General features: G+C 38.7%; 1 protein-coding gene across 1 annotated transcript; it reads right to left on the bottom strand.

Annotated features, from left to right (window-relative positions):
• Nucleotides 1-11,044: 11,044 nt before the first annotated feature.
• On the bottom strand, nucleotides 11,045-22,072 carry LOC134813036 (inner centromere protein-like). Its single transcript, XM_063820704.1, has 10 exons — nucleotides 22,015-22,072; nucleotides 17,706-17,756; nucleotides 16,298-17,209; nucleotides 16,063-16,155; nucleotides 15,388-15,902; nucleotides 14,987-15,156; nucleotides 14,424-14,612; nucleotides 12,786-12,987; nucleotides 12,405-12,498; nucleotides 11,045-12,073 (listed from the first exon to the last, which is right to left on the bottom strand). Exons 1-10 carry the CDS (start codon nucleotides 22,068-22,070, stop codon nucleotides 11,980-11,982), a joined length of 2,376 nt encoding a protein of 791 aa, XP_063676774.1. The 5' UTR covers nucleotides 22,071-22,072; the 3' UTR covers nucleotides 11,045-11,979.
• Between the last annotated feature and the right edge of the window lie 642 nt (nucleotides 22,073-22,714).

Here is a 22,714-nt window from a genome sequence, read left to right as displayed (position 1 = left end):
TCAACGACCATTGTCATATTGAATTTTGATTTGAGATCTTAGTTGAGTGTGACTATACTCTATAGCTCATATTGCTATTTTCTGATGAATTCACTTATCAATGGTATTATACGAAATGTCGACATGGACACAGTTTTCATAAAATCTTTGTTCAGATTTTTTCATCGATGTTGAAATTTAAGATTTGGAATGAAATCACCGGTGTTTTTATTTGATCGCGCTGGTCATAAGAATAATTTTGTAATATATCTGTGATCCGATCCACAATACTCAAATGGTCCGAAAGTGAAACTAGGATAATATTAACAAAAAATCTGTGACAGAAGTTTATGTCAAATGTGCAAATATTTCCTGGACGAGTTGTCAAAAAGAGATTCCAATCATCGCCTTAATACTAATAGTTAATATGTTGCCCAAAATAAATATGATGCATAATATATTATATTATATTTATATAAAGGGTTTGCTTTCATTAAAAACGCTGATGATACGGCAATCACCTGAAGTGCCTCGGAAACCGCTAGATTATGAGCAATACGTTTCAATATTATTACCAGAATGTCTTAGTGTTACAAGTATTTTATAAAGTCAAGGAGAATGATGGTTCACGCCTCTATAAATAACGAATACTACTTATATCTCACTGATCATGCACCGACAGAATCAGTTATAGGACGGTATGAAGTATGAACCGAGGAAAGATAGTGGAACAGTCGTTGAAACCCGTGTTGACCTCGTTAGATTAGTTCAATAGTGAATGACAAGCTCAGTGCTCACTGCTCACTTAACCCTGCAACTCCCGTCATCTAATCGCGGCTTTGAAATTGTAGCCTATTCATAATCATCGTATGTGATAATTAATTCTGCGGAGTACTAGTGGATAATACGAAAGAGTTGTAGTATGTAATAGTAATAGTAATTATTACTTCTCAGATGAATTATATTGCCCTTGATGAACAATGAGTAGATAGGGAGGTTGGGTTCACTTATTTCACATAACACTAATAATTTTTAAAAATTTTAAACTCCACAATCGTTCCAATTCTATTTACTAATAATCTCGATATTTTTTTCTAAATTTCACGCTTAATCTCGCTTGAATTCGAAATGACAGTCCTGAGTCATGGCTCCGATTACCATACGTTTACTAATGCGGTTAATCTAGTGCAGTGGTAGATTTGAGAGAAAGTACCAGTGGTCTGCTGGGAGGGTACCAGGTAAGGCCGGTGTCCCATTACCCGACCAGAGTGGCCCGAGTAAACCATCTGTTGAGCTGTAACTAGAGGTGTCCTAGCGGCGGTGGTGTGAGAGCGCTCCACGCGGCTCCCACCTGCACCACAACCTCCTCCACCCCCGATCATGAACCGGCTCAGCGATCATCCGACATTTGAGACGGCTCTAGAAGGACCTGCTCTGAGGCTGTTAGAGTATCAGGTTATCCTCCTCCCCCTTTGGGGGCAATGACGAGCGCTAAAGAAACGCCAAGTGTGTACATTTGATACTCCGTTTAGTCCGCCGCAACGCTCTCAGGGATAAAGTTAACCGAGGGAGGTATAAATTAAATTGATGTAGCAATAAAATCTGATATCCAGTACCGAGTTAAGTTCTGGGTTGAGGGAACCAGATTCACACTTCTCCTCCTGCTCTCCACCTCTCGCCTCGTGGAGGAGAAGAAGGAGGGTTTCAGCTCAAAACTGTCGTCATCGGATCCTCACGATCTGGCGACATTGCAGATCGCTAGCGGCCCAAACAAATGGTGATTTACAATTAAATTTCGCTAGCTTGTTAGAGTTGTAGCTGCCCGCTCCGGGCCCGGTAATGTGATATGTTTTTATCTTTGGGGGCCGATCATTTTCTATACACCTGACGAGTAGAGTGACTACCAGATCTTTGACTTTTAGAATCTTGTCCTTTATATTCTCTTGGTCGCGTTTTCAGCCGGCTAACAAAGCGGCCAGTTTGTAGCCACATTCGTGTGTTTGTTGATAGCGGTTGCAGGAATAAACGTTCCTCTCCACAAGAAAGGCAAATGTGGGGGATCAGCAAGTCTTGAGTTTAAACAAATGTTTAACTGTCCGTGTTGGGGCACATGAGCATATAAACGCTTTTGTAGCCTGCTATAAACTGTTCAATCTCAGTACCTCTTTGAGCTATTCTATTTCCACCGTCAAAGCAGATTATTATTTTTATATTTGGACTGCCAAATGACATTCTTAAACTGCTGGTCTTTTTGGTAAAATATCGCAGGTGCAGTTTATTTTTTTGCGTATTACTATTGATGAGGTTTTTTGCTGTAAAGAACACGTTTGTTTTAAAATCATGGTCGAACGAACAAACGATCTCTTTTTTCAGTTTGTTAAAATCGCTCCACTTTTCTACACGAACAAAATATCTGAGTGTCGTCGTTGCGACTGGATGCTCGTATCATTTTAGTCTGAGCGATTTCAAGCAGGAAATAGGTCCGACTCTCATTAATCTGCTCATATAGGACCTATAAAGTAGCACCTAACCAACTGGTCCAAATCTCCAGGGTTGGAAGTTAACGCCCCGGTATACCGGGAAGCGCGTCAGAAGGTTTCAATTACTTTTGTCTGTAGCAATACCCGGTGTAAATTGGCCGATTGAGTTTCACTATGTTCTTGTTACTGGCCCCAGATATTTGAATTTCCACTTGTACCATATGTTGCATCTCGTGATATCCACCTGTACTTTGATTTTATTGATCACGACTTTTTCTTAAACGTATCACGTCAAAACCACTGCATTTGTCACTAGAAATAGGACTGATCTGAGTTGTGAACAGGAGATGTCGTAACACTTCAATAGCCTCTAGTTGGAAACATGGAGATAAACCGATAACAGAGATTAGGATAGAGAATTTACAATGATCGGATTTCACAGTGCGGTAGCTGATGTGACTGCGTACTTGGAGATAAGACTGGGTAATATTAATATTAGAGGGTAAGGTTTCCTGGACAGAGGTGATGACCCAATATATGTTGAGATTTAGGATCTACCTCACAATTCATCACAGCTAAACTCTGAGGTGATGACCCAATATATGTTGAGATTTAGGATCTACCTCACATCACAGCTAAACTCTGAGGTGATGACCCAATATATGTTGAGATTTAGGATCTACCTCACATCACAGCTAAACTCTGAGGTGATGACCCAATATATGTTGAGATTTAGGATCTACCTCACATCACAGCTAAACTCTGAGGTGATGACCTAATATATGTTGAGATTTAGGATCTACCTCACATCACAGCTAAACTCTGAGGTGATGACCCAATATATGTTGAGATTTAGGATCTACCTCACATCACAGCTAAACTCTGAGGTGATGACCCAATATATGTTGAAAATTTAGGATCTACCTCACATCACAGCTAAACTCTGAGGTGATGACCCAATATATGTTGAGATTTAGGATCTACCTCACATCACAGCTAAACTCTGAGGTGATGACCCAATATATGTTGAGATTTAGGATCTACCTCACATCACAGCTTAACTCTGAGGTGATGACCCAATATATGTTGAGATTTAGGATCTACCCCACATCACAGCTAAACTCTGAGGTGATGACCCAATATATGTTGAGATTTAGGATCTACCTCACATCACAGCTAAACTCTGAGGTGATGACCCAATATATGTTGACATTTAGGATCTACCTCACATCACAGCTAAACTCTGAGGTGATGACCCAATATATGTTGAGATTTAGGATCTACCTCACATCACAGCTAAACTCTGAGGTGATGACCCAATATATGTTGAGATTTAGGATCTACCTCACATCACAGCTTAACTCTGAGGTGATGACCCAATATATGTTGAGATTTAGGATCTACCTCACATCACAGCTAAACTCTGAGGTGATGACCCAATATATGTTGAAAATTTAGGATCTACCTCACATCACAGCTAAACTCTGAGGTGATGACCCAATATATGTTGAGATTTAGGATCTACCTCACATCACAGCTAAACTCTGAGGTGATGACCCAATATATGTTGAGATTTAGGATCTAACTCACATCACAACTAAACTCTGAGGTGATGACACAATATATGTTGAGATTTAGGATCTACCTCACATCACAGCTTAACTCTGAGGTGATGACCCAATATATGTTGAGATTTAGGATCTACCTCACATCACAGCTAAACTCTGAGGTGATGACCCAATATATGTTGAGATTTAGGATCTACCTCACAGTTCATCACAGCTTAACTCTGAGGTGATGACCCAATATATGTTGAGATTTAGGATCTACCCCACATCACAGCTAAACTCTGAGGTGATGACCCAATATATGTTGAGATTTAGGATCTACCTCACATCACAGCTAAACTCTGAGGTGATGACCCAATATATGTTGACATTTAGGATCTACCTCACATCACAGCTAAACTCTGAGGTGATGACCCAATATATGTTGAGATTTAGGATCTACCTCACATCACAGCTAAACTCTGAGGTGATGACCTAATATATGTTGAGATTTAGGATCTACCTCACATCACAGCTAAACTCTGAGGTGATGACCCAATATATGTTGAGATTTAGGATCTACCTCACATCACAGCTAAACTCTGAGGTGATGACCCAATATATGTTGAAAATTTAGGATCTACCTCACATCACAGCTAAACTCTGAGGTGATGACCCAATATATGTTGAGATTTAGGATCTACCTCACATCACAGCTAAACTCTGAGGTGATGACCCAATATATGTTGAGATTTAGGATCTACCTCACATCACAGCTTAACTCTGAGGTGATGACCCAATATATGTTGAGATTTAGGATCTACCCACATCACAGCTAAACTCTGAGGTGATGACCCAATATATGTTGAGATTTAGGATCTACCTCACATCACAGCTAAACTCTGAGGTGATGACCCAATATATGTTGAGATTTAGGATCTACCTCACATCACAGCTAAACTCTGAGGTGATGACCCAATATATGTTGAGATTTAGGATCTACCTCACAATTCATCACAGCTAAACTCTAGGATCCACCTCACAGATCATAGATCTGCGGTTCACGACCCTCCCAAGTAAATAATTTCTACTTTTTCTGAGAATCTAGCTTTATCAAAAAGTACTCTGAGATTCTTGTATTATATATGTCTACTCTATAATCAAGCTCTTTGGATTCCTGCTCAAAGACCCGCTGTCTTGCCCGTGAGAGTCTTATATATAACAATATCCGCGGCCCTAATTTGGTCAACTTCAGCTCCTGTGGCCACTCGTCATGCTTAGGGCCTGACAGATTTCCTGGCCAGTCAAATTTTGGGCCGTAAAAGTTAAGGCTGATACATAGGGTATATAAAGTATTACTCTTAGAAGTCTGACCTTGAAGTTGAGAGTCATCCTCTAAAGATTCTAAGAGTGCTGCTCAAATAGTATAACTTCACGAGTATATCTCTTAGTCTTAGTAGAGGACTCCTTCCTGAAGTGAGTGTATCACGTGCTACGTCTAGGTATGCTGATTTACTACAAACGTTATACCTTTAATGTCTAATACTCATTAGATAAGCATTAAGTTGCTGAGCAGCAAGATTCTCAGAAGTTATGAGCTTCAAGGAAAACTTCGGATAACCTTGTATTTAATTTCTTGGCTCGACACGTTTCACTGTTATGTTAGATTTGTGTCCAATATTTTGATGGGATGTTATACACAGATTTTGAGTTCTGCTAATATCAAAATAGTTGAACAGACAAATAGTTAATGAAAACATGTATGTCATTAAAACAAAAAACTCGCCCCTTTAGTCCTTACGTCTTCCATTTATCTACTCATTGAACTTTAAGTAAGGTATTATTCTCAGTTCAATAAAGTAACATTAGCTATCTTTTGAAATTGTCAGTTTCTTCTTCAATGAGGAATTAACAATAGATAAACTATGTTTTACTAAACTAGAGGACCAACGACTTTTCTATACAATATTAATTCTCTGTTTTCTTACATTGGATATTAAACTGTAAGAACACACATGATCAAATGTCTAGACTACAGAGTTCAGAAGCTCAGTATTGATCCGCTGATCTGTCAGTAAGATTTGTTTGTATTGAATTCTGATATCTAAGCGTTTTACGGTCGGGCAATTACTCAACGTAATGCTTTATTTTATTAATTACTTTTGAAATTAATCCTAATATTTACTGTCATTGCCTAGATTTACAGACAACATTTTTTAAACTTTAAAGTCAACGTTGGTGTATCATTATGGTTGATGAATGGTCACTATTTGGTTTAAAAAGCGACGTGTTATAGTCTTGTAATCGAGGTGAAGTGCTAGAGATTTGTTGAGTTGAAATATAAGGGACAGAATGAACTTGTTTCCTTTTACACTTACTGAAGTAGCTAAGTAAGAGAAAAAAAGCTCTTTAAGCGTTTTGAACACGCTTAATTTTGGTTCCTAAACTCCTTTCATAAACGACAAACATTATCAGATTTTATCTCAAAACGACCCTTCCTGGATTTGAGAATTTTGTAAGACAACGACCGTTTAATATTTTTCATTTAAGGTGACTTTACTGATTGATTTGAGTATAAAATTACACTCATCACATGTTTAGGCTGTACAAAACCAAAAGTTGACAATTGATTTCTGTATTCCTCCGCCCGGTAGCTCCTGTGTAACAGTTGTTAAACTTTTCGTCCACATTTTATTACAAGTTCATAGTACGAGACCTTTGGTTGCGTGGTATTTTTACATTTTGTAAAATATTTATTCCAGTCACAGAACGAAATTCGTAATTTGGTCACGCAGTTATATCTCCACCTCTGACGTTATCCACGGCATACGCGAACTGTTACTGACTGTGGCCAATTTGGATTCCTTTGAGCTGCAAGCCCTACAAGCGGTTCAGAGTAGAAATAGGAAAATGTAGAGGTTCTTGCCTACACTTGTTGACAAAAATTCAGCAATTCCGTCAAGCTGCGTGTCGGGTTACTAACGTCTTTAGTTGCCGCTCTCTCTGATAGCTGCTGTGATAGCCAATGTGATAGCTGCATTGCTATAACACACCTTTAGTAGTAGCTGACTTAACCTAGTTTTACGAAACTGTGTGTTCAGTAAAAAGCAAGTCTCACAATCTCCCACAGGTGGATCACGTGAGACACGTTCATCAGTCTATCCTATTCCTGATAAGTCCCCCCCCCCCCCCCTGAGCGGGGAAGGGAGACAAGGGTGGTGGTCCCCCAGTGGTGTGACCTCCTCTCTGTCATCAGCCTGTTAGGTGGCCATCTCTCTTTAACACCTGTTAGAGGCATCCCTCGATCACCAACCCCTCAGCCAGCAACCCAATACGAATGATTTTTATCAGATCCTAGAGCCATAACCACGTGACTCCCTATCCTCCAATCCTGACTCTGAGCTCAGTAGTTGAGTGATATTTGAGCTGGCTGCCCGAGCATTGCGGGCTCAGTTTACAGTGTCGTATATCATATCATATATTTTACTCGAATTAGTTTCATAGCATTTCAAGAGCCTCCGTTCGTCAATATTTTCCTGAATAACCCGCTCCCCTTCTCCTCGGCAGGGTGGTATCCACCATCTCGCTTTTAATAACCCGCGCTACTTTGGAGGACTTTATACTTTTAGAACCCGTCGTAATCTCAGTAGAGCAACCAGCAGGGACTTGTTAAAGTTTTATGAGACAAAATTTAAAGGAAATTGAATTTTAGGAAACAGCTGCAGCCTCATTCTGACACACCTCCTTATTCTAACATAAGGTCTCAGTTTCTTTGTTTAGCAGTGATTCTTCCGGAGGAGGTATAATCCGATATGATCATATCAAGTTGCGACAGATAGTGGTCGTGGTGCGAGTAATTGGTGGGCCGTGAACCCAATAGGATTCGCCAAAATCACATTTAACGGTTAATTTGCGGATAGAGTTTCCGATAGCACCAATTTGTTGTTTGAACTTCAAATCTTACTGTAAATTTTATCGCAGAAGTGGTTCAAGATCAAACTTACAATTATTGAGGCAAATGGTACCAAATGGTTCCCGTGTAATTTTGCACCGAGGCTAATTTTTACCATTCGAGACCTTGTAAATCTTGGGAGGTTCCTCCAATTACGAAACGACAATACACCTTTTGAATTTTCCTGTATTTTAGTTTTGACGTTTTGATCATTGCAAGATCATAAATCATTGGTATTTTGAACCCCGAACTTGTAATGTATACACTTAACTGCATAAATTAAAGGGATTATAGCATAGTTGGACGATCATATTGATCCGAATTTTGTAAATGTTGAGCCTAAAACCAAATGTTTCTAACAGCACCTCTGTACCAACAAGTAAGGGTAAGACGTAATTTTCAACTGTTGCAACAGATAAGACTCATATTATATGGCTTGTGATATCTCCACTGGTTCTAGCAATCTTAATACTCGTAGCCGTGTCCTATAACTGTAATACAAGTGTTGAAATAGTAGTATATTTCCTGACTTAAGTGCGATAATAAATGTGGACTTCGAAGCGCTTTTTTTCTACATTTATTTGTCAACAGACCTTTACTTGGCACGAAACGGAAAAGATTCTAACTTTCAGACGAATAAATAGAAATGCAGCTCATAAAACAACTTACTAAATAAGATCACTATGTATTATCCGGATAGGAACATTATTTATGAGTCGCATTGTTGTAATGTTTAGAGTTCACAATTTTTGATTATTTTTTTATGAACTCTAAACATAAAATCGCCATAACAACTAAATAAAACAAGTGACAACTAATATTCTAGCTAACTTAAACCACTATTTTAACTAACCAAAAAACCACTATTTTAGGCGATATGGGCTCGAGTTCGAGCATCATGCAAGCTACACTGAACGCGGGAGGAGACGTACAAAACTCCACAATCACATTCCACTGCCAAGAACTGAGGGAAGCAGGAGAAACAGAGATAATAGCCGCCCCTCCCAGTAGCCTGAACCTAAGTTCTCCTGATAGCGGAGTAACATCTATGACGTCATCCGGAGACAACATGACGTCACCCCCTAACTTACCAAACAAGACCTTATCTCCACAAGACGAGCAGGCAGCGGTAACGCGATATTTCCCGATAATACAGCCCCAAATCTCCAGTTTCATTCCTAGGATAGAGATAATAGAACACAACATGCTTCCCAACTTCCTGGATGCCAAGAGCGGTGACTCCAAGGACAGGCACACTAAAGAGAACTACTACTATTCCTGTGATATCTGCTCCAAGGGCTTCATGTTCAAAGGTTCACTCAACCGTCACCTGGCGAGACACGTGCAGAATGGACGAGACGGAGACGAGGTCAGAACCACTCCCCGACAGTTCCCCATCACGAACAAAGGCGGAATTGGGACCTCAGAGGTGCGGTACCAGTTAAAAGATCCCCGACTATACGAACAACAAGGCAAACTCCAGATCCAGCAGCAAGAGAAGCGAATCAGCAAATCAGCCAGCACAACTCACGGAACCAAAAGCTACTCCACCGCCAACAGGAAGGCACGTGACAAGTGCTCCCTCTGCGGAACAGCCGGACACACCCCTTCCAACTGTAAAACATTCCCTAGAAACCTGGTCCTGGGCCAGAAAGTGCTCGCTATCTGCAGCTGTCTCAAGTGTAACCGATCCTTTGATGATGTGGACAAGTTAAAGGATCACATCTCAAAGTGTCAGGGGTTTGACAGACCTAAGCAGATAGTGCAGAGCGAGTGCAATGTCAGATGAGAGGATGTTGCACAGCATCTGACCTGCTTCCCATGGACGCTTGCCACCTCTCTCTCGCTACTTCTTCATTACAGCTGTTGCTTCGAGTTTCAAAGATCAATCTGGGAAGAGGACTGTACATGTGATTCTTTAACAATCAAAACTTGACAAGACAGAGCTTGTGATTTATAGCAGCCAATGACACCGTCATGGTAACGGTTACTATTATAGTAACTGTTGCTATGACAACTGTAATCATGGCAATGCCATTGAGTGATCTATTTGATGAACTGGATTGAGATTAAATTATGTTTTATTTATTTTTGCCTTCGAAGGGTATTTTACAAAAGCTCTGGAAAGTGACCGTCGTCTTTATTTCCGAACGGCCTGTGGAATTCGTCTTCAACTTTAAAACAGGAACCAAACTTATGGCCATAAAATATTTAGCTGCCTTGTAAATATAAGGTTCATTTTTCAGAGCTTTCCTCAATTTTGCATTTCTTCTTGTAGAACTGCAAAAAAATTGCATGATTTTATTAGTGATTTGATTAATAATTTAATAATTTAAGTTTAAAGTAGGATTGAATCTTCATTACGACATTTTTTTCTATAACCTCCGATCCCAATGGACCTTCATTTAGTCATTTCAATAAGCATTGATTTCGAGATTGCTCAAGATATATAATATGAAAGATTAGGCAATGGCTCAATACCGATTAGTATAACTTAACTATATTTGTTGCCATTAGATAACGGTAACTGAGGTGGGGTGACCACTGACCACAGAAAACTCCCTACAAAACTGAAATAACTCTTTAAATGTTCGCACATAAGATAAAATGAGCATTTACAACATTTGTTGCTTCATAAATAAGGCTACTCTGAATATTTTCCAAACTTTCCATTTCTTTACACCTCTCTCTCTCTCGCTCTCTCGCTCTCTCTCTCCCCCCCCCCCCCCCCCCCCCCCCCCCCCCCCCCCCCCCCCCATTTCTTTACACTTCTCCTAGCCCAACTGCAGATCAACTCCACACGGCTACCGTTATCTATTAGGCGATGTTTTCACAGCAAATTTAGAGAATCCTTAATCTATTGATTTTTCTGTTCTGATTCAGATAAGTTGATAGTTGGTCGAAGCAAACATCATAACATTAACTGCACCAATAATTATTACCTACCACAGTTAAAAAGGTATTACTTGAGCTCATTGCATTTCACTTTCACTTCTTTTGGGGTTATCACTATTTGTTATTTAAGTCGATGATGTTTCTTAAATATGCTAGTTTTAATCCGTGTAACAACAAAGAAAAACAGCTTGTCTGATAATAAAATAAACTTAAAAACAAATAAAATTGAATCTTATAAAATATCACTGTATTTACATTTTACAAAAAGCAGAATCTATAAAACTTAATTTATGGACAAATACTGATTACGGGAACTCGCGGAAAAGAATAATCAATATTATTTAAATTTCAAAGCATTATTTTACTCATTTATAATTTGTTAATTACGGAGCAAATTTGACGTTAATTATGATTGAAAAACAGCAAAACAGTTGCCCAGCTATAACTAAATCAGCATTGTTGATTGCAAATGATTTTATCATTTCATTTGAAGACAAAATTATGGAAGGTCAGCTGGAATTATTCCAACATGAAAATTTTAAAGATTCGATCAAATCTGGAGAAACGTGAACTTTTTGGCCCCAATCAACAATTCGGTTATTATTTTTCATGCGAAGCAATATCGTATGATCTCCTGTTATCGGCTTCCTCCAGACGAATTACTATTTCCGTCCATAATAGCATGTTAGTCTTCAAAACTAATTCATCGTCTGTTTTCTGATTCGAGGTGGCAAACAGTCACACTTTTAAAAGTAGACAATCGTATAAATAGAGCTTCTTTTTCAACAACAGGAAATTGTTGACAGGTTTCTTTGCCTTTATCTTTCTAATCAATAACTGTGGAATTCGTGTCTACAATTCAACAGCAGACATATTTGAAGTTAGGCAATTCAGCTCAGTTTGTCCGCATGCTAGTCTGCGGCAAAAGAGATCGACGATACGAGAGTTATCATTGAGACTCACGAATGTCCTTCAATTTGCAGGTTACAAGCAACATCTCTTGTCAAACTGTGAGCATCAGCTAAGAAACACGGCAAATCATCGAGTGAAGTAGTTGCTATAGTTGCTATAACATAGAGTGCAGTTGCTATAACGGCGATTGTAGTTGCTGTAACACCTTAAATTACTATGACACCTCTTCTTTCAGATGGATCGACTCCTCCACATTTCCCTTCAATCTAGCCATCTCCACTAAGTGCTGGTTTCGTTCTGTCACCAATCTAGGAATAGATAAGAGTTAGATAAGGTATATTAAATCTGACAATAGATATAAAACCTAAAGGATAGAGATAACCAAGTTATAACAGCAACGGTAAAAGTGAATTCTGAAGAATGGTCTAAAGTAACAGTTTGGAGAAAATAAAATGCAATCAGACATGATAAAAAGGTCTGGGGACCTCTGCGACACGGTCGACTAGGTCACACCATTTAAAAAATCACCACTTGACACAACACATGCGGTAAATCAGTGTTTTGCACGTGCAGAATTTCTGTAGAAATTAAACAAGCTATGCTAGTGTTTACTGTTTATAGGTTGAACAGCTACTTTACCTCTCTATCAGTTTGGTCTGGGAAAGATTCTGAGATTTCATCTGTTCCAACTGAGAACGTAGATCTGTTATCATTGCCATCGTTTCTTGCAGACCTGGTAAAACAAAGCTGTCATTACAAAAATCTTGAGGCAACCTATCTCCATTATATCCGGTGTATAATTTCATTCAACAAAGCAGCTGCTAAAAGAAATATTTAACTTTCAACACTTTACAAAAATCTTTGGGCAAAACGTATTACAACTGAAAACATAGTTCTTCATTATCTCAGCACTCTAATTCAAACTTTACAGATTTTAAAAACATTGATAATGGACCCATCTGCGCGGCTCAGCAAAACACCATCAACTAACTCTTACTCCTTCATAAACCAAGCACCCACCTGAAGAGTCCTGTCTCTTTACAGGAACGTTATGGAAGCCCCTTATCTGCGTCATCAGATCCTTGATGACTTTGTCCTGTTTCCTCTTCTCGTTGGCTCCGTCACAACGGAACTGTTTGATTGTAGTCTCCAACTCTGTCTTCTCTTTCTTTAGATTCTTGATCTGGTCTAGTAGCTCGCGCTTACTGTAGTCGCTTATATCCTGGTGGAAGGGTGCATGATTAAAATGATTACAACATTATTGCATGTAAATATCAGTTAAGTATAATCTTACGATAATGAGAGTTTGAGCTATCAGAGCGAATTTAAAGTAGCTAAAACTTGGAATATCTTAACTCTAGATTTACATTATTGTGTGTACCTAAACTTGGAATATCTTAACTCTAGATTTACAATACTGTGGGGGTACCTAAACTTGGAATACCTTAACTCTAGATTTACAATACTGTGGGGGTACCTAAACTTGGAATATCTTAACTCTAGATTTACATTACTGTGGGTACCTAAACTTGGACTACCTTAACTCTAGATTTACAATACTGGGTACCTAAACTTGGATTCCCTAATGTTTGGCACAATACAGTTAGACACTAATTGGGCCACAAAAGGAAGCTATAAAAGTGTCTAACTGCACCTAGTGAGATAAGAAATTAGCAGACACACAACAGTTTCCGTCACACGTCCATTAGTTCATTATATCCGCGGATTACTCCAATATTTTTGACAAGTCCGCGCACTAGGTACGAACCCTAATAACGTCCGGGCTGCCATATTACGTGAGCTCTAAAGATACACACACACTGGCGACCTCCCAACTACGGCCCTGTCATCGTCCTACTGCTACTTTGCAGTGTTCTACAACAAAACACTAGTCTTAAAGACACATGTTAACTGCAGTGGAGTGAAATATGAGCCCGGTAAAGAGTAGTCCGCCTCTTAGCTGCAGCTCTCTCTCTGTTATATGATACTCCACTTATTAATTACACTAGTACTGCTACCTAACCAATTGTATTTTACTGCAATTTGCAGCGCTGTCGCTCAAGGATCTGCGCGGAATTAACTCGCGACTAACGAAGTATCCATTTTCAGCCTCAGGCACCCGAGCTCTTACTTATGTAAGGGGTGGTGACGACGGCGAATTTTGTAAAAACTTTTCACTTAAAATTAAGGAAACAAGACCAGCAACCACCTGCGACCAGATTAACCCAGACTATACCTGTCTTACAAGGTTGTAATCTTCTCAATGCTCACTTAGGAGTGACGACAGAAGGGCGTGGAGATATCTCAATCTCTCAGATTTCTATCTTATAGTGAGATTAAGATTACACTTTGCATTCCGTATAAATAAGCCCGAGTTGATCAGATTTCACAACTCCTGTCACGAAGTCTTTCGTTGAGTTGCTCTGCATATATCTTATTGGCAGCAAGCCAAGTTTTGAACAAAATAAATAGGACGTATGTATGGAAACATCAGACCTGCAGCATAACTTACCAGGAATTTAAAATGCGACAGTGAGTACTCGAATCTAAAATTGACTAAGGAGGGTGATAGCCGATACATATACAGACTCCAGCTCTGACAGTACAATAAAACAAAATATTTCCTAGTGTTTGACAATACACAAAACAATAAATCACCTGGTTAAGCATGAGTCCGTTTTCTGAGTACACACTCATCCCGGACAAGGATATGAGATCGTCCATTTGTCTGACCTTCCCTCTCTCTTGTATCAGCTTGGCGTGGAGCGACCTCTTCTGATCCTCAAGTTCATCGTACTGATCCTCGTCTGCTACCTTCATGCTTAGTTTAACCATCTGACAGTCAACCTGAACAACATGTCCACGTTATAAACTTGTTAGATTACTGACGTCATTAGTAACAATACAAATGTGGCAGCAAAACACTTCTCTGAGTTCCTTAACTATAATCACTTTTTAAGAGTTGTCGTCACGTGTTTTCAAGTGTCGTCAATAGTTTAATAAGTGTTGGCGTGTTGCCAAATCAAACTGACCTCTGAACTCTATCCTCACTCAAACATTTTACTAAGAAAACAAGCTAGTGTGGAACAGGTACCAACTTTACTTAACAGGACTTTAGTAAGGGTCACTAATAGTAAGGGTCACTAAGAGTAAGGGTCACTAAGAATCACTAAGGGTCACTAATAGTCACTAATAGTCACTAGAGTAAGGGTCTGACTCACAGTAACAATCTCCTCCTCCAGTATCTTGATAGTGTCCTGCATCTCCACCTGCTGTTTCTCCTGCTCTGTCTTAATCCTCTCCAACTCTTCCTTCTCCTGTCTCTCCTGCTCCAGGTTGTCCACCAGTCTCTCCTGCTCCATCAACAGAGCCTCCATCTCCTCGAAATCATCTGGTGGAGCGAATTTTAGTAATCTACAAAAGTAACATCATGTTTAGAGTCAGAGAATCGGTAAAATTGTTCGGATTTATTTTATAACAATCCTGAACTTTTTTGGAAAATTGGATCTGTTTATCGTTGATAAATGATAATCGATGATTTTTTGAGGCCACCTCAATAAATAATGTCAATATAACATTTATTTAAAGCCTAGAATTCAGATAACTAAAGAAATATACTTACTGTAGATAACTTTAGAGTCACATCTCTTAATGAAATGTGCGACCTCCTCCTCTTCCTCCTCATCTTCTCTCCTATCCGGTATTTGCTCATTAACTAGGTTTATATCATTCTCCTTCTCATTTTCCACATTAAAGTTGGGCTTCATTATTAATGGAAGCTCTTCTTTCTTTTCAGGTTCTCTCTCTAATAATTCTTGTTTCTTTGCTAAAAGTGCTTCTAGTCTGACACGTTCCTCTTTCTTTGCGGGCTCCTTTTCTTTCAAATTCTCAATAGATTCTGAAGTCTGCTTTTTAAGAGCCTCATCTTTTTTCAAATTCTCAATAGATTCTGATTTCTGCTTTTTAAGAGTCCCGTCTTTTTTCAGATTCTCCAAAGATGCTGATTTCAACTTTTTAGGAGTTAGTTTCTTCAATTTTGCTAAAGTTTCTGATTTCGTTTTCTTAGGAGTTCCATCTTTCTTTAAATTCTCTAAAGATTCTGCTTTCTTCTTCTTTGGTGTTTCCTCTTTTTGTACCCTGCGAGTTAAACAGGTTAGCGACAAAAATAACGATTCGTCAATATTTCATCCAAAATAACCCCCACTAATTAACTGAGTAGTATCCGACCATATTTCAACATATTTTCCCGACACATTACCAAACCGCCGAAATCATTATGAAAACAAAATATGCTTACTTTTTCTTCTTCTTAAGAGTACCGTTTCTCTTAAGGGTACCACGAGGAGAAGGTGGCGCATCTATTGAGCTCTTTCTGTCATGCTTATCACCGCTGATAAGGGAGAAGTTTCGTTAGCATTTCTAGAATTGAAATCCCCGGTCTAAACTGGAAAATGGTTAGACTCCCTATATAAATACTTCGAGGAAGATAATAATTTGCTGAATTCTTTTGGATTAATTTACAAGAGACTCACTTAGGAACATTTATAATAGGAACAGGATTAGTTGAAGTTTCCATAATAGAGTTAGGTCTACTTTGTCGGCTCTGTTTGCCAGGTCTCTCCAAAGTTCTGGTCTTGGAGTCTGAAGAAGAGGTTCTTGATGAAGAGGTTCTAGAAACAGTCCTTGGAGGAGCGGTTGGCATCTCGGAAGTACTCCGGAGAACCTTAGGCTGCTCAACTTTCATATTGTCGGGCATCCTCCGGGGCAGGGTCCGGGACTTGAACTCCTCAGAGTTCCGGCTAGATCCGGAGTTGGTTCTAGTTTTACAGGGAGTTATCAGTTCGTCACTCCTTGAGAGGGAGTTGTGTCTGCTACCTGGGGGTGTGTCACCAGGACTACTGTTCAGATGGTCTCTCCGCGGGGTCATTACTGTCAGATCCTCGCTGTTCTTGCGGTTCTTCCGCTTTTTCATGCTCGCTCGTTGGAGTTTGGAGAATGGGGACTCGGATTGGTCAGTGGGTTGCTCAATCCTCTGAGGCTTCATAACCTCGGGGGTGTTTTTATTCTTGTTCTTCATTTTAAGTTTCATGTTTTCAGTAGTTTCCCAATCCAGAGCTGGTTTATGCTGGGTATGCAAATTAGTGGGAGTAGTTGGATCTAGATCACTGGGGTTCTTTAGGAACAGGGAACTGTTATCACTTGACGCGCTAATGATACTAATCTCGCTGATTGACTCCTTCCTTGGGATCAGAGAGTCGTAGATACTCTCACTACGGTCACTGGAACACCGTGTATCCCAAGCTTGGGTACGAGGGGTTGTGGGGGTGGGTGGGAGTGAGGGACTGTAGGGGCCCTCTGAGATGTAGGATACTCCGGAGCGGAGAGTGTCTGTGTTAGCAGTGCTGCGGCTACACGAGCTCAGAGCATCGCTGAAATCCTGCTCTCTGAAAATAGTTCATTGTTAATAATTTGGGTGTGAATATCTTGTAGGATATTATAATAGAACGTGGGTAAGTGTGTGTTTTGTACCCACATCCAGAAAGTTTTCAATTTCCTCGCAGATCAGTGTTTCCCCTCTTCTAAAAATAACCTTTTGGCACCAAATTTCTTCCTAAATCCACAATTTCATCGCAGATTATATCTGCCATCTCTCTGGGTGTGGGGTTTTGTATCTATGTTCAATGTTGTATGTTTGCTGCATATCCGAAGTGTGCAAGTTTCGAAGCAATAACTACAGAACATGAGGGACCGGCAACTGTCATCACTACAATTCTGTAATTAAACCTCGTGCTCTAACTTTTGACACCAGCCGAACGGAGCTAAATATTTTCTGACAAAGAAAATATAGTATATCTTCGGCCGCAGTAAAAGAAAACAGATAGAATTGCCTTAAAACTGCAAATTGGATGGTAAACTAAAGGTGCAAAAGTAACAACTTACGATTTGAAGTCATCAGTATCGCCCGAACTGAATATGAGAGAAACATTCAGCCTGAAAATGTTTGAATTTCCGTTACAGTGTTTTTATAAGGGTTTCAAGGGACACAAAGCCTCCAAAAATAACAAACGCTACACAAATATGTCAGAAAATGTTCACCTTACTATATATAAAGCGAGACGATATATATATACTTTTTTTAATACTTTCAACACTACTATATAACAAATAATTTGAGAATTGATGTAAATAAACGATGCAAAGACTTTCGAAGATCTAATCACAACCGCTTTCTTTTATTGTGTAGAAGTCCAGCCATGAAATATATATATATTTATCTGTGCCATTTTACTGACACCACGGCATCAACTTTAACGCGACTTTCTGCAAAACCCGTAAAAGATATACAACTGACACTTTTTTGACTGGGTCAAATGCTTTAATGGCCTTCAAATCAGCATGAACAAATAAAAAATTGGCCAAGAAATAATGATTTTAGAGCCCAAAATTTGGACCCCCAAGTGGTGTCAAAAATGCCAATTAAATAGGTAATAATTATTTTAGTCTCTTGAGTCTTGACACCGTTTAGGGTTATATTATACGGGTTCCTGCTAGTTATTTAAAACTGTACATGTTTGTACTTGTAGAGAAACAGCTATATAAATAGTTGACACCATCTCAACTTTAACAGAGCTCAGACTTTACCACACACGAAAATAAAACGGACTACAACATAACATTGAACCGTACAACAACAACAGTCAATACCACCGTGACAGTACCATGACATGTTTCTATTATAATATAATATGTCTAATACCATTAACAGTTAACAAGATGGTGTATTGTATTATTTGTACCGTGTTCCGAACAATGAGCTCACAGCTATAACACAACAACACAACGATCATTCCTGGCCTGTCAACTGTAGATTAGTGTTTGGTCACGTGATTCTAAGAGGCGTGAAAATACGTCAGGGAAATGGAATGGGCACCTGTGATATCTGAAACTTGCAGATGTAATTACTGTGAACTGCACATTAGATAATAATAACAGACGTAACAACTCTTATCTTTCACAATATAAACAACAGACAAACTGAATAGAAGTCAGAAGACAGACAAAAGATCCCAAAATATACAGCGACAAAGGACAGCGGACAAAAGGCACAAAGGCGGGACAACTTCAAGAATCCTTAGGCGAGCTCAAAGGTTAACTACTTGTTATACAAAACGTAAAATGTGGGTATGATATTAATACTCGTTGTTTAGCAATGCTATTTCTATGTTTACTTTTAGGCTTCGGGAAGACAGTGCCGCTTTCAGTTTAAATTTAACGAGTAACTCTAATTCTGAAAATGTCTACCGAAATGATCCTGCAGTTTTCACTCTTTATGACATTACACTCGAATAAAATGAAAGTCAGTCAAAACCAGACAGCATACAAAACAAAAGGGCTCCATTTATAATAAGCAGAGATAGTTTTAATGGCCCAATATCGTAGAGGACCGCGTAATACATCGTTATACAGCCTAATAATGATTAACGGAGGTAATTACACAAAGAACAGCAGCATATTACAAGACCTATGCTCATAATAAATGACATAATTGGAATTTGTGGACCACACTTTCTACGCTTACAGCGCCCAATTTGAAGACATTACGCGATTATGCGTTGTTTTGAGAGCCAGTCAATTTGGACCCGCGCGCGCACACTTTATTTATCGTACTGGATGCTTTTTTATAACTTTATATTTGTATTTTGATAACGCGCGCTACAAACAATCTTGTGGTCCGTTCCACTTTTTTATTGCTCTTCTATAATATTCTTTCTATTGTTCGTACACCAATTCTTTCCAGATTCATTCCTAAGTGTAACAGCAGAAGAAGCATCAATCGTAACAACTGTGAAAAATTATAACACATTTAGAACTACTTTATTCTGAGATGCATGTCCTAAATGAAGTGATCGTGTGAGGTTTAAGAGTGTCGTAAAATGGAAACGATTAATCAGAAAGGCACTGTTACGCAGAGCAGAAGTGTTGTCATATTTAGATGTCAACAATTCTTATTTGCGACCACACATTTCGGTTTTACCCCTGCCATATCCGATATTAAACCAACTTACAAATCTCCAGATCTGTCCTTCGTTGATTCAGCCACATATCCAGCCATGGACTAGAAAGTAGAAGGGGCTAAACTTAAGCTCATGTCATGATTAACTTCAAACTTGACTCAAGACGTTCTAATTTGGTACGGATAATGTAACTTAATTACTAACTACACTTACATCTCACAACTTTACAGATCCCTGAGGCGAGATAATGTGCTGCATATCCACATTTCAACATATCCACATTTCCACATATCCACATATCCACATATCCACATATATTATAATACTGGCCGGGTGCCTTAAACCACTAGTCACTACAGCTGCAAGCTCGGTTACATATAAATATACCAATACAATCACTTTCTTATTCTTGTACCCTCATATAGCAGATATCAGATCCCTTCAGCTTATTGAAGCATAGAGGCCCCATCTTCAGCGGTCAAATAATGGCGTGAATTTCTGATCGTGAACATTTTAACACATTTGAACAGTAGATTCTGTCAACAGTTGACTTATCTTGGAGCTGCAAATGTATAGTGTAGTGATAAGGGGGTATTGTCTGTACATTGTGCAAGTATTGACAAGTATGCTATACGCATGATGTTATCTTCCCATATTAATGTAATTATTTGATATTGTACTCAATACTGTGTTTGTATAGATTCATTATTAGTGTTATCTGTATACTATTAAATTCCATCTATACTTTATTATTTTATTCATTAATGGTAGAAAGCTTCTCATCAACTGTAGTTAACTGAATACAGAAACTAACTGCACTGGATATGAGCCAACCTTGTGAGGATTACTTAAACAACTAGACTGGACAGTGGACATGGGCCAAGTTTTGACGCATATTTATTTTCTATTGTGCGATTTATAATAACTAATCTCATGACATGCATTATCAGAGAAATTACGAGTTATTAAAAAGTTTTAGAATTACAAGAGTTTCCGCAACAATGGTGAGAATCGTTTCTGAATAGTCATTTGATTTTTACAAAACCAACAGTAACTATAACAGTAACAAGCAAGTTGGTGACTGGCCAGGCATACAGTTCAATCTAGGGAAACAAAACCAGATTATAAATTGCAAGTTGGAACTTTATCAAAGTTAGAACGTGCGTGGGTATGTGTATTTCATATCATGTTATAGGCGACAACAAAATACGAATAAATGTAAATGTAATCTCCTTAAATACCCCATAATAACCGTCATGTAATCTTATTAGAAAATCAAATTTTACGGAAAGTAATACAATCAATACAGCGTCTCATTTCTTATGGGTAAAATGACTGCTGTTTGATAAGCGGCAGCCAAAATGTCTGCCGAAATGTCTGCCGAACTTTATACACACTAAAAAGGACTTTAACAAGACAGGCGAACGAAACTAAGTTCAAAACACACGAAAAAACCACAAACAAACTGAAAACAAACGAACTGAAAACAAACGACAGGAAGACATCAAACAAAGTGACATAGCACTGAGACACGTAAATAGCTATAACAACCCAATCATACTAAGTTAGTAGTCGCACAGTGAGCCGAGTACGAGACAAGATGCACAAAATGCGTTATTTTTACACAACACATAACAGCATATCATTAACATAACAACATATTATTGCTTACTAAAATATTAACAGTTGGGAACAGCCCCCATAATAATCTCTACATGTTACATAACACAACAGATTAGCTACTACTTGCAGCACGTGCGTGACAACTCTTTAAATAGGTACAGGTGTAACTAAGGGTGCGGCTGAAAGTACCCTCCACACAGCTGTTAAGATTATTACACTAAAACCCGCGCAGACTGTTCGAGCAGGAACTTCTATTCAAAGGTATCCGTGATTTATCCAGGAAATTGTTCTCAGCGAAAAGTGAACAGTCGCAGAAAATATGCGGCGATGGAAATTTGACTGTGATAATGTGGTCAACTATATCCGTTTCATAAGGTCACTAGGTAAGGTTAAGGCGTCTAGAAACTGCGGCCATGTCAAATGAGGGAAAGTTCTCAGATTATCAACACCTGCAGCGCACATTCCTGGGTTCTCAGAAACCTTCAACATGAACACTTTCTTAAACATGAACACACATACAATATACTGCTTACTACAGACAAATCCAGGTATAATCTAGCTATAATATAGGTATAATTTAGCTGGTAACTTTAAAATATCTAGTAACTCACCTGTTTGAATGCTTTCTAGGCTTCATAACTGAGTTGCTATCTCTTTTTCGTGGCATGCTATAAAAATAAGAGAATTAGTCAAATAGGTTTAATAATTTGGTTAAAGTATCCTTTCTTTTTTAACACAATTGGTTATTTACAGATACAGTCTTTACCATAAAATCAGTAAGTGTATCAATAAGAATGTGAATCATGTTTCTGAGTAGATAATACTGAAAAACATGACTGTAATGCACTGAAAAGCTACGAGCAGTGAGCGTCAAATACCAAAATACCTAACTCTTAAGTAGCTGAAAATAACAAAGAGCATTACAAATTTACAAACACTTTACGAACCATTAGCAAGTTTTAGTAACACCCAATAAATACCACAAGTCACATAATAAAGTAGCTGGTAGCTATCATAAAGTAGCTGGTAGCTATATTTCAGCTATCAACAGATACCAGCAGTAAATACAACTGTTAATAACACACAGACAACTGTAAACAACAACAGCGTATGATAATTATATCTTACTTGGAGCTTGTAAAGTATCAAGCCCCCTTTGTAATGAGGACAGTAAGTAAAAATAGCGACGGAAAGCAGGTAGCAGATGCAGTAACGCATTATTGACAATGTCAAGATTTATGGGTTGTCATGGCAACAACGCTAGAACATACTGCCATGGCAACTACTTGTCAAAATGGTACCATGACAACA

This window comes from Bolinopsis microptera, chromosome 3 (assembly GCF_026151205.1).
Source record: "Bolinopsis microptera isolate Bmic1 chromosome 3, MBARI_Bmic_1.0, whole genome shotgun sequence".
NCBI lineage: Eukaryota > Metazoa > Ctenophora > Tentaculata > Lobata > Bolinopsidae > Bolinopsis > Bolinopsis microptera.
The sequence above is the reverse complement of the archived record's forward strand: the minus strand, read 5'-3'. Positions and strand labels throughout refer to the sequence as shown.

Excerpts from the sequence above, each read along its gene's own strand:
- LOC134813036 (XM_063820704.1), bottom strand. The coding sequence starts at position 22,070 with ATGCCACGAAAAAGAGATAGCAACTCAGTTATGAAGCCTAGAAAGCAT. Across the intron at positions 17,210-17,705 it reads GATACTGATGACTTCAAATC|AGAGCAGGATTTCAGCGATG; the intron begins GTAAGTTGTTAC and ends AACTATTTTCAG. Across the intron at positions 15,903-16,062 it reads ACTCTTAAGAAGAAGAAAAA|GGTACAAAAAGAGGAAACAC; the intron begins GTAAGCATATTT and ends TTTAACTCGCAG.